Source organism: Littorina saxatilis, linkage group LG10 (assembly GCF_037325665.1).
Source record: "Littorina saxatilis isolate snail1 linkage group LG10, US_GU_Lsax_2.0, whole genome shotgun sequence".
NCBI classification, from domain to species: domain Eukaryota; kingdom Metazoa; phylum Mollusca; class Gastropoda; order Littorinimorpha; family Littorinidae; genus Littorina; species Littorina saxatilis.
The window spans coordinates 19,003,052-19,016,616 of NC_090254.1; the positions used below are offsets into that span (position 1 = coordinate 19,003,052).

The 13,565-nt window shown below is 42.9% G+C and overlaps 1 protein-coding gene across 4 annotated transcripts in view; it reads left to right on the top strand.

Annotated features, from left to right (window-relative positions):
• The window catches only part of LOC138978345 (cellular tumor antigen p53-like), a 58,266-nt gene that overhangs the window by 13,053 nt on the left and 31,648 nt on the right, over positions 1–13,565 (top strand). For 2 of the 4 annotated variants that reach the window (XM_070351059.1, XM_070351060.1), the window contains exon 3: positions 1,288–1,411. In XM_070351059.1, the coding sequence (XP_070207160.1) occupies positions 1,288–1,411 (124 nt within the window). Of the gene's footprint in view, positions 1–1,287; positions 1,412–2,178; positions 2,311–10,614; positions 10,956–13,565 lie in introns of those variants that run through there. The other 2 variants (XM_070351061.1, XM_070351062.1) reach the window with 2 other exon arrangements.

Consider the following 13,565-nt stretch of genomic DNA (forward strand, 5'->3'; position numbering starts at 1 on the left):
AATGTGTTGAGTGTCTTGTCTCTATGTATAGTGAATCCAGTCTCTTTGCGCGATTTTTAAAGTTAGTTTTATTGGTCTACATTTGGGGTAAAAAAAAAAAAAATCCCTACCTCAGACCTGTTTACCCTTACGATTTTGGCGTAATTTATTACGATTTTCTGCAAAAAATACGCCATTCCGCTATCCGTGTCAAGACTACGATTTTCATAAATAAAAAAAATGTTAATTTTTTTTATTTTTTTTTAAATTTTTTTATCAATTCACATGTTTGGCATTGTTTTTTTCAATGGCAAAATGGGGTGAAAAAGCACAGGACTGACCAGAGATCATGTCTGTCTGATGAGACGCTGGAGAGCCTTATTCTAGTGGTGAAGTCTCGCCCTCACTCATTCGGCAAGCGCAAGTACAGTAGAGAAGCGCTTGACACACTGAAAAAGGCCTACTACGAGCAAAAGAAAAAGAATCAGTGATGCATGTGCTTTTGATGTGATCTTCTTTGAAATTATGATGACTACAAAAACTGACTGATGTGTTTTGTTTTTGAATGATGGATATATGTGCATGATTGCGTTTCGCAGACACAGTTGTCATGTGCGTTGTAATTGGCGACGAATGCTGGATGATTACTATTTTTGTGCCAGGATTACTATTTTTGGGGCTGAGCTTTACTCCAAAACACTTATGGGGGTAAACAGGTCTGCTACCTACCGACCCTATTTTATTTAGCCATGTTACCAGAAACAGACAATTTTATTTTTTTGGGCCTTTAAATCATATTTTCCTAATGCGAAGTGTGAGCAGTTTGGATGGATACATCAACATGTTTGCTGTAGCTACACTTAACCTCAAGAAAGTTGGTTCCGGTGGCTCCTCCCGTTTTTATCTAGAATAGCAAAGACTGACACTGTATAAGAGAGGTGACTTAAATTAATAAAGGGGGGGGGGTGTTGTATGAGACGCTTGAGTGAAGCCAATTTTAGTGCTCGTATCATGCTCAACTTTAGCATTTGGGTCTTTCTCTAGTTGTGTATTGGCTTCTACTTCTCGTGGTAATAGCATACTAACACTTACACTGTTACACTTACAGTGACAGATTTTTGCTACCTTTATGGGGTGATCAAAAACATTTTTAAGAAAGGCTTCATATCCTTTACTTTTAATTTCAGATCCTTGTCCTTTCTTGTTGTTCATACACGTATAGTTCATGGGTGTGTGTGTGTGGTTTCATATCTTTTGTGCTCTAAAAATGTTCAAGTTTCATTAAAGAGGTCTGGTCATTTGTTGCAGTGATTATACCCAGATAACCAACAGGGCATTGGATCTGGGGATTGATCTCCCTGATGAATCGACTTCATTACATGTGGAGAGATTCCATGTGGCAGGGGGTGGATTGAATTCTTCCAGTTCCAGGGTGAGTTTTTGTGTGTGTGAAATGCGTCTTTTTCATGAGAAAGAAAAGGAATACTGCACCTGACCACAGTATCAGGGTTGAGCAGTAGGCTGCAAAGAAGTCTTGCTTGCTTAACAAATGGTACTCGTTCCATTCTGTGGAGGTTTTTCTCAGTATTCTGCGAGTGTCGTGATATTGTTTGAGTCGATTAAATGAACATTCGCTTTCTGATAACCTTTGAAGTATCACACCTGTGGCTTTTCCGAAATTAGACCTGAAAATGCGTCATTAACTTAAGCTGAGCTCTGTTCATAGTACAGAGACTGATTGGTGTCACCTCTGCAGCATTAACTTGATTCTTCTTAAAGCCACTGTGCCTTTTCTGAGTTAAGTTATATTCAGGAAATTCCGTACATACGCTTAGGGTTTCTGTTTCTCATCATATTCTGAGCCGGCGAACGCAAGAAGAAGAAGAATCATAATCTGAGCATATCAACTATCATTCCAGTTCTTGCTGTGCTCGTAAAATAAATAAGCCTCAGGTAGCCTAACATATACTTTCACAAATGGTTGGGCAGGATGGTAATTGTAGTCACCTTTACATGCATTCACAAGTTATCGTGAGGGGTTTATCCATTCAGTCATCACTTCCAGTTTTTAGACATCGCAGGGGGCATAACTTATGCATGTTGGTGTGACTGAGAGGAACTTTTCAATGAGCAATTTTCTTTCTTACCTCCCTTTACCTGTTGGTCCTGTGAGGCCGTGTATTTACTATTACAGCAGCACTATTTTTAGCTCGGTTCACTTTCGTAGGAACTTGAAGCAGGTAAAAACAATATGAACAGTGGTCTAGTAGGATGGAGAGAAGATTGTGGCTGAACTTGAATGCTTTGAAGAAGCGATTTGCAGTGACCAAGGTATTGTTTTTGATTTGTTTTTAATGTTGCTGTGTTCAAATGGACTCTGAACTAAAGTCAGTTAGTTGTAAGGTGACCGTTCTTCTAATTTTCGCACTTTTTCTGGATCTTTCCTGTTGCTGTGAACAACGTCAAATCTGCACCTGATATTCCCAGGGGTGGGATTTGTAAGCTGATCTGTGTAAATACCCTTTTTTTGTCGCTCTTTAGTTGAATGATTGTGTGTTTAAAATGCATGAAATGATGTTCAAACTATGAAAATGTCTTCTTTTGGGGGGCTGACCCCCTTTTTCAGAGGCATGCCCCCTCCAAAACCCTGTCCCCTTCTGTAAGCTTTTTCATTTCACCCCAGTCTATCCAAACATATTTGGTGAGAGATGATTGTGGAAGTGAGGATTGTTCCTGGTAGTATATATCTGTGACGCATGAAAGTATGTGTGTGTGGCCGCTTGCTGTAATTTCAGAGGTTTTTTTCTTAGTTACACGCGTTCTATTTATGTTGTTGTTTTGTAATGCATTAGTACGCCATTCTGATCAGTGCAAGTGGAACTTGTCATTAGTGTCATGAACAGCTCTTCTGAAGTCTGAACAATATTTCAACAGATTGGGGATTGTGTGATGGGTGTTCTTATGCTTGTGGCATGGTTTGTATTTGGTTTTCTGTCAAAGATTTTTTTAAATGTATGAAGATTTTGATTGAATCAAGAGTATCTGGTTGAAGGGAGATAATCAGGTTGAAATGTCCACCAGATTCTTTCAGTGCTGTTGAAGAAAGACACTTGTTCTTGTCCACGACGTTTTTCTTTGACATTTTTGTTATGGGTTAGTGGATGTTGTCGGAATACTTTTATATACTGATATTGCGGCTAGGTTTGCAAATTGCACAGGGAAAGGATGGTTAGGACCCATGATCATTTAATATCACTTTGACTATTGGACTAGTATTTTTTTTCAGCTCTCGGGCAAAGTTTGGTCCCTGATGCAGACTTTTTTTAAAAATCTAACACATTGTTCTGAACCCTGGCTGGTCATTGATCAACCTTTGAATAAATTTAACATGTAGGTCTGAACAAACAGTTTCTGTAGCCGAAACATTTGGACCAGATACATGATTTTAAGCCAGGTCCACTAGACCTGTTCTCTTACTCTTAGTCAGTGAAAGACACTGCAGAATAACTATTAATTAAGTAGAAGTGCAATGCCAAGGCACTGCATACCCCAGCGAAGGACAAATCCGCTCTCTCTCTCTGTCTCACTCTCACTCTCACTCTCACTCTCTCTCTCACACACTCTCTCACACACACATACACACACCCCAAGTCACACATGCACAGGCACACACATTCACGCACTCACTCACTCTCACACAAACTTCATACACACAAAACACACACAGACGGACACACACATCTTTACAATCAAACACACACACACGCATACACACTAGTCTTTCGGATGAGACGAAAACCGAGGTCCCTTCGTGTACACTACATTGGGGTGTGCACGTTAAAGATCCCACGATTGACAAAAGGGTCTTTCCTGGCAAAATTGTATAGGCATAGATAAAAATGTCCACCAAAATACCCGTGTGACTTGGAATAATAGGCCGTGAAAAGTAGGATATGCGCGGAAATGGCTGCGATCTGCTGGCCGATATGAATGCGTGATGTCACTGTATTGTGTAAAAAAAATTCCATCTCACACGGCCTAAATAAATCCCTGCGCCTTGAATATGTGCGCGATATAAATTGCATTTAAAAAAAATTTAAATAAAAATCCCTGCGCTTAGAACTGTACCCACAGAATACGCGCGATATAAGCCTCATATTGATTGATTGATTGATATTGACATACAAACTTATGCACACGTACACACATATACACACACTCTCTCTCTCTCTCTTTCTGTCTGTCTCTCTCACACACACACACACGCAACCACACACACATAAATAACCACTCTCTCACTCTGACACACACCCCAAGTCACACAAACACACACGCACACACACACAAATCTCATGCACACAAAACACACTCGTACGCATATAGACACGCGAACACACACCCTTGCACCCATACACTCTCTCTCTCACACATGTACACACCCCAAGTCACACACACACACACACTCTCTCTCTCTCTCACTCATGCTAACTCACACGTACGCACTCACTCACACACACAAACTTCGTACACACAAAACACACACTCATGCGCACATATAGGCAGACGGACACCCACACCTTTACAAACACACATACACACACATTGACTCACACAAATCTCATACACAGAAAACACACACTCATAGTCATACGCTCATAGACAGACGGACACAGACATCCTTGCAAACACACACGCATAGTAACACATGTGCTGAAAATGCACACACACACACCGCGCAAGAGAGAAAGAATGCAGGGAGGCATGCCGTCATGATGCATTAAATGACGTCAAAACCTTTCTACGCCATCTTCTTACGCGATCTTTATCCATAGACTCTGAAACTACGGAATTTCTACCCGACCAAAGCGGCCTTGGGTGGCGTTTGCTAAAAAAATGGGGGCGCCCATGTCACCCACCGTATTTTAGTTAGTATGTTCCCAATTTTGGGTGAACTTCCATCTCCAACTGTAGCCCCTGATCGGGCACAACGAATCCTTTATCATGTATTATCGGCATGAAAATTTCTCAAGTCGATTACAGTATAGCGTTCGTGGGATACAGTTCGGGTTATGTTGCAAATGGGAAATATGATGGTTGGGACCCATGGGATCACTGAGTATTGGTCAGCTGAATATACAGGGTTCAGCCCAGGAGAAAAAGACTGTGGGTCATTTGATCCCCTCCACCAGATTTGGATGGGAGGCATAGTCTTGGTGTCATTTTCCACTTAAGTTTTAGTGTTGCCTTAGTTACAGTTAAACCCTGCCTGTTATTAGTTTTAGGTTTCTGCTTAGAATTTGTATGCATGTTGATTTTTTGGTTCCTATTCCTGTGCTGTTTTTTGCAATTCACAAAGATAAAAAATTTTCCATGATTGTGTTAAATACTGTACCAGCTCACTTTCAGTCAAGACACTTATCATGTTATATTGCAGACCTCTAAAGAGATTGTTGATGTTGATTTATGTCACTGATTTGATAGGTTCTCTGCATGTGCTAAACTTCTTCTCCTCTTTGGATTTCAAACCGTGATATAAATATACCCCCCGCGGGTTAGGGGGAAGAATTTACCCGATGCTCCCCAGCATGTCGTAAGAGGCGACTAACGGATTCTGTTTCTCCTTTTACCCTTGTTAAGTGTTTCTTGTATAGAATATAGTCAATGTTTGTAAAGATTTTAGTCAAGCAGTATGTAAGAAATGTTAAGTCCTTTGTACTGGAAACTTGCATTCTCCCAGTAAGGTAATATATTGTACTACGTTGCAAGCCCCTGGAGCAATTTTTTGGTTAGTGCTTTTGTGAACAAGAAACAATTAACAAGTGGCTCTATCCTATCTCCCCACTTTCCCCGTCGCGATATAACCTTCGTGGTTGAAAACGACGTTAAACACCAAATAAAGAAAGATATAAATATAAACCGTGATATAAATATACCGTGATGACGGTCACATTGGCCAAGTGAATAAGACATCGGCCTCCTATGTGGAAAGTTGCGGGTTCGTTAAGGTCTGAGATTTTTCCGATCTCCCAGGTCAACTTATGTGCCGACCTGCTAGTTCCTATCCCCCTTCGTGTATGTATACACACATGCACAAGACCAAGTGCGCACGGAAAAGATCATGTGATCCATGTCAGACTCAGAGTTTGGTGGGTTATAGAAACACGAAAATACACAGGATGCTTCCCCCAAAAGCAGCATATGTTGGGATAAAAACAGTCATACACGTGAAAACCGAATTGTGCAAAACATGAGTGAACGTGGGAGATTCAGCCCATGAAGGAAGACGGGATACTGTTATTTATTGTCTTCTGTCTCCTTTAGTCTCATGGTGGATAATATGATTTGTGTGTACAAAACCTTTTCAATGTATCAAGTGCCATTGATTAGTGGTACTGATAAGATCTATGCACTTGACCTCATTTGCAAGTAGAGGAGGTCAAGGATAATATGATTAGTTTAGTGTGAAAAGTTTTACTGTCTTAACTCTTATGGTGGATAATGCAATTTGTTTACAGTACAAACAAGTTTCAATGTATCAGGGGCCATATGAAGATATATGCACTTGACCTCATTTGCAAATGTAGCAGACAAGGACAGGCCTTCACCTTTGATATCGGGTTGCACTTTGTTGCGTTAATCATTAATATAAGCCAAGGGCTGACAAGTGATTGCGACACCTCTGCTCTAAGTGTTTCAGGGTTTGGTTAACAAACGCATTATTGGCTCTGAAAAATCGAAAATTGACCAATAAGTATTCCATTCAGCAGGTCAAAGTGGGTATCCAATGAAGTTGGTTCTGCGTCACCTTATGCACAGTTTACAGCGTTTAGCAAAGGCGCGCACTTAACCCAGCATTGCCTTAACACATTTATAGTTGGCCCTCTGTGCATTTGACTGTCCCATCAGAATTTGGTCAGCTCAAATTACCCATTGTCTTTTTCTGCCAGGTATAGTTGGGCTTCTGTGCATTCGAATGTCCCATCAGAATTTGGTCAGCTCAAATTACCCATTGTCTTTTTCTGCCGGGTATAGTTGGGCTTCTGTGCATTGGACTGTCCCATCAGAATTTGGTCAGCTCAAATTACCCATTGTCTTTTTCTGCCAGGAAAAGTTGGGCTTCTGTGCATTGGACTGTCCCATCAGAATTTGGTCAGCTCAAATTACCCATTGTCTTTTTCTGCCGGGTATAGTTGGGCTTCTGTGCATTTGACTGTCCCATCAGAATTTGGTCAGCTCAAATTACCCATTGTCTTTTTCTGCCGGGTATAGTTGGGCTTCTGTGCATTGGACTGTCCCATCAGAATTAGGTCAGCTCAAATTATCCATTGTCTTTTTCTGCCAGGCTAAACACACTGGTGTTTATGTTTTAACTCATACGTTACTGACTGGTGCAGAGTCAGAAAAAAAAACCTCCTGGTGTGGGTTACCCAGCAGACTGTTTTATGCACCCCTCCCCCCCAAAAAAGGTTGTTTCCATTGACCAGCCCCCCCCCCCCCCCCCCCCCAATATTATGGTCGGTTCCTTTTTTTAGATTTTATTTGTTTTTTATTTACACTGGCGCATGTGGCTTTTTATTGGCCAGAAATCCTGTGAGCTGTGTCCCCTGGATGTTGGAGAAGAGTAACTATCCTTGTAAAGTTTGCAAAGTTGACTTTTGTCATTTTTAATTTTTTGATAAAATATTTGTCAAAGGGTAAAGAAAAAAAGTTGTAGGGTCGGTCGGGGAAACAGAAACATTGAGAACATGTTTCTTGTTCTTATGCTTTTGACTGTGTAAGCCTACAGTTTTCCAACTTTCAAGAACAAAGCAAAATAAACCACCAAAAAAAAACTGACAGAAGAAAAAACCCTGACTTTTTGTATAGAAGTTGCTTCTGACTGAGAAGTTGTTGACAATCATGGGAGTCCATTGAAAGGTGCTTTGAGAATGAGGGATACAAAAATAATCTGTAAATTATGATCCCTCAATAGGTATTCACCACCTTAGCACCTATTCTGTTGACATCAGGAAGAAACATTTGAGCACAAAATATTTGTATCTGTTCAACTATTCTCTTGCCCTTCCTTAATTCTTGCTCTTTTTCGTGTATGAATGTAAGGACCATTTGTTGGCCGTTTATAATGACAGTTACAGTACAGGAATATAGACAAACAGGTGGGGGGGGGGGGAACTAATAGAGTTTACCTGGGTCATCTGCAACAGAAACATAGTCAAGCATTGCGTTCCTTGAGCTTTGTTTCTTGTTTGTTTATGTGTACATTGAATATTGGTATGTATATATATGTGTAAAAATTAGAATGGATATTAGTTTGTTTGAGAGATCAAATACTTTGCACATCAGATCACAGATGGCTCGTTTTTGTGCGGCCATGGCGGGCAGGGTTTACTGGGAGTGTGGCAGGCCCCGGCCTGATGCACTGTAAGTCCAGTCTTGGTGTACTAACTTTCCTTCAATTCAGACGGTGTCCGGTAACATGCTATTTACCTGCACGTGCGTTTAGATTTAATCACAGTCAGCCATGGCCGCATCCCCAAAGACACACTCTTTGAGTACAAACACCGTCCGCATGCCTCCCCACCCACACGCCTGGTAATCGATGCGACAAAGACAGCCTTTGTGATGTCGTGTAATCAGATAAAGTGGCCAATTTCACATGCTTTCCCCACTTTCTGCCTCTCGCACCCACCTTCCCCTTTCCCTTAACACCTCCAACCCACCCACCCCCCCCCCCCCTCCCCCCCCCCTTAATTTCTAGCCTTGCGGCATGTGTTTCCTGAGATTTGTGTCGTGCATGGTGTCAGGGTTGACTTTTGTGCCTTGAGAGGCTGTCGGGGGCATGCAGCTTAGCCGTCTGTTGTTCAACAGTAAGATCACTTCATCCCCCACTTCAGTAATGGCCTTCTGCCACTTTGGTGTTGCGGGTGTGGCGATGCCACGCTGAAAACACCGGTGGAGTCTCTTGACTTTAGGTTGAGAAGATGTCATGTTGCATTGTTCGGCAGTATGTGTGTGTAGGGAGGGGGGGGGGGGGGGGCAGAGGCAAAAGGTCATGTCGACCTGAGTCTTTGTTGTGTTTGAGAGAGCAGACATCTGTTGTGGTAACTACCTGCTACTCGCTGTAAGTTTCCGACACCTACTGTGATATTTACACAGAGGTGTGAACGCTCTGTCCTCAGAGGGTAGTCCTCGGCTTGGGCCGGTCAGTAATTGTTTTGTTTAGAAGACAGCGTGACCGTGTCACTTCTAAGTGCGGGGTTAGCACCACCTGTGAAGGAATACGGGAAGATGTGAACAGTTTTTCACTTGCAGACTGTGTTGTGTTGCAGTCGGGGTAGTCCTGTTGGTCTCTTTTAATACATCCCTTCCTTCCTTTTATCTTTCTTCTGTAGCAACCCCCCCCCCCCCCCCCCCCCCCCCCCCCCCCCCCCCCCCCCCGCGGGTTAGGGGGAAGAGGCGACTAACGGATTCTGTTTCTCCAGACTCGGACTCAAGGCGCAGGGATCTAGTCAAGCAGATTTAAGAAATGTTAAGTCCTTTGTACTGGAAACTTGCATTCTCCCAGTAAGGTAATACATTGTACTACGTTGCAAGCCCCTGGAGCAAATTTTTGATTAGTGCTTTTGTGAACAAGAAACAATTGACAAGTGGCTCTATCCCATCTCCCCCCTTTCCCCGTCGCGGCGATATAACCTTCGTGGTTGAAAACGACGTTAAACACCCAATAAAGAAAAGAAAGATTCTTCTGTAGCATGATGACAAAGGTTTTCGCTAGTCTAAACAATGTTTGGGTTGCGAAGGTCTGCTCCGGCCTGGTCAGTGCATGTAATACACTTCTTGACCTTTTCTCCAGTCTCCCTGCCAGGCAAGTTTGACTTCCTGGTTTCACCACGTGCTTACTGGTACTAGTTCTGGTTTCCCATTCCCAATAATACGCTGATCTTTTCCAAGAGTGTAGATTTCTTACTCTTTATAGGGGCAAATAAACACTGTGTTTTAGTGTGTTTGTTTTTTCCTTCAAACAAAATCTCCAAGGCTACTCTTTTCACGCTGTCACAAATCCGTCCGATCTTTGCTAGTGCCACATTGTTGTGGTTTCTGTTGATGCGTTGTTACTACACGCAGCCCTGGCGAGTTGTGACATGTCGCCAGGGGCTGTAGACAACATAATGTAAACAACACCAATAGGCCCCATGCCATGGCCTGTACGTGCACCCCCCCCCCCCCCCCCAACACACACAATGAGTGGAGCGCACTCTTCACACAAGGCCAGATAGAGCGTAGCGTGAAGTACACTAATAGAAGGTGCTTATTACCTGGCGGCTAAAAATAGCCTGTCACCGGCCGGATTGTGTCCGGAGGTGTAGCGTGGTTGTCGCTATGGCGACGTGACAAGCCCTCTCCACTCCAGAGCAGTATTGTGATTGTCAACCGCGTGGCTTGTTCCACTTTGATCTCTCTCTCATCGATATTGGCGCTGGCTGGCTGTGTGGGGGTGGGTTTAGAAGAGACCACTGTTGAGTGTGTGTGAGACGGAGGGGGTGGAGGGGAGTGATTGGGAGTTGGTGTGTTGGCTGGCTGTGTGTGTGTGTGTGAGAGTGACCCTATAGCTAGTATAGTTCTGCCTGCCAGCCAAGTACTGTTAACATAATCCATTCTACCTACTTACCTATGTATCATATGCAAAGCTGGTCACCCTTTCTCCAAGCCTTGCACATGCCCTGGCTTGTTTGGGCAACGCGCGCTCTGCGCTACAAGACCAGACCTGTCCTGCCGTTCACCCTGATCAGATCAATTTGTGCGATTCAACCCTGGGGGAATTTCTTGTAGTTTATTTTCTGGCCATGTTCGCAAGGTACAGGTGACGGCGCCAGAGCTAGAAACATTATTCTGTGATTTTTCATCATTTTTCCGCGCCCTTTCCACATTCGTCCAAAATGATCAAGCTGGAAAGGACTTCGTTCACGACGTATCGTGTGAGTACCACAGAGAAGTTTTTGAGGAAGATTTTTGTCCGGGCATGTAATATTTCTGCTTCGCTGTTGGCTGTAGGGTTTGTCTTAGTGCGGGTTGGACAGGAGGCAGGCTGTGGCTCAGGCCCTGCAGCTCACAAATAGCACACGCTTGCTGGCTGTGCTATCATCACAACTTTGAATCGGACACTTTTCACAAGTTACCTTGTTTTTCTACAAGTTTATGTCTCCTCTTGTTCTCTTGTTTTGAACTGGATGGGTTGCTTGTGTCTTTTTCTTGACCTTGGTCTTGCGTGGAAAGTAATGCGCATTTACTGCTCACATAAGACTGTGATATGTCCTGTAGTGGGTTTGAAGAAGGGGTGAGGCTATCCTAAAATATACTTAGTTGCTGGAGCGCTTGTGTCATTTTTCTTTACATGTATCAGTTTTAGGTCCATACTACTGATTTAAACGTTGTTGGTTTTTTTCGTATATATGTTTTCATGCTAAAGTGTGGGTGTTTTTTTTTCATTTAAAAGCACATTCTGTTTTCAATTTCTGGTCAAGATTTTAGTTTGACGTTTCTCTCCTACCCATATCTTCATTTTTCTCTCTTGCCTTGCCTCTCCCATTGTCTTTTTCCTGAATAATTCAGGGTAACTGATCTGTTCCATGAAATATTCACCACCCCATTTTGCGATAGCGTGGGGCCATTAGTTCCAAACACCACAGTCTATCAACAATTTATAGCAGTCTTCCTGCCTCGCTAGCTCAGTTCAATACTCAGGTATGGCCGGCGGTGCCGTCATGGCTGCCAGTTTTCCCGCCAATTTCTCACCCGGTCTGCAGGCACGGGGAGGGAAAGAGAAAAATCAATGACGGTTTTATTGATCAGTGTGGGAGAACATGTGTGTGTGTGCTCTGGTCAGACATTCTTTTCATTAACTGGAACAGTGTAGAGTGCTCAGTGATTTGGGTGGCTGAGTGGTAACGCACTTGCGCTCGGAAGCGAGAGGTTGCGAGTTCGACCCTGGGTCAGGGCGTTAGCAATTTTCTCTCCCCTTTCCTAACCTAGGTGGTGGGTTCAAGTGCTAGTCCTTCGGATGAGACGAAAAACCAAGGTCCCTTCGTGTACACTACATTGGGGTGTGCACGTTAAAGATCCCACGATTGACAAAAGGGTCTTTCCTGGCAAAATTGTATAGGCATAGATAAAAAATAAAAAAAATCCACCAAAATACCCGTGTGACTTGGAATAATAGGCCGTGAAAAGTAGGATATGCGCCGAAATAGCTGCGATCTGCTGGTTGATGTGAATGCGTGATGTATTTGTGTAAAAAAATTCCATCTCACAAGGCATAAATAGATCCCTGCGCCTTGAGTCCGAGTCTGGAGATACGCGCGCGATATAAGACTTCATATGATTTGGCTGATGAGAAAGCTGTTTGCTTGAGTGGACAATTCATTGATCAGGTGTGGGTGGTTCTGGCAGATGGGGGGGGGGGGGGTTCGAAGAGGTTGTTGGGACTCCTAGTCCTAGTCTTTACTTCTGCTAGCCCCATTGTTACTGGTGTTAAAATAGCCCATGCGGTCCTGTTCTTATAGTACAATGACAATGGCTTAGTGACCTTGGTAGATAAATCAATGCCAATGATTTTACTGTGGTTAGAGAATTCCCCAGGTATACACACATTATGTTCTACTGAAACGAACTTTAAAACTTATAATGAAATAGAACTGAGGTGACTTGGTAATGGTTCACAAAAGCATGCACACACTCCCTGTAAAGCTAACACATTAGTCATGCCAGTGTGGCCATATTGAACAGGTGGTGCATGGCAGATTTTCAGCTGGAGTCCATGGGAGTGAGAGGAGATTACACCACATGGGGTTATGTTGCCATGGTTATTTCTGTTCTCTCCAAATCAATTCATGGTTGAAAACACAGAAGTTGTTTCCATGGTGTTGCCCATGATACTTGTGACTGTTGACTAGTAGTAAACTCACCCTTCATTTGCTTTTGTGGCTGCCTAATTATCTGCACATGACTCATTATCACAGTATCAGTTAGATTAAAAACTAGGCAATAAAAACATGTTCATGTGGATAAAGTTCCTAGATTAAAAACCTGATTCTGTTTATGAACACACACGCGCACACACTTTCATAGGACATTATGTCTGCCATGTCTTGATGATTGATCACATTCCCTTTTGGATGAAAGTCTCACTATTTAAAACATACAAACACGCACGCACACACGCACACGCATTCACACACAGACACACACACACTCACTCGCTCACACACACACACACTCACACACACACACACTCACACTCACACACACACGCACACACACACGCACACATTTCAGAGGGTCATAAAGGAATGAAAGGATTAGCACTTGCTTTAAAAATCAGAAACACTATCTTGTTTTTGACCCCCCGCGGGTTAGGGGAAAGAATTTACCGGATGCTCCCCAGCATGTCATAAGAGGCGACTAACGGATTCTGTTTCTCCTTTTACCCGTGTTAAGTGTTTCTTGTATAGAATATAGTCAATTTTTGTAAAGATTTTTAGTCAAGCAGTATGTAAGAAATGTTAAGTCCTTAATACTGGAAACTTGCA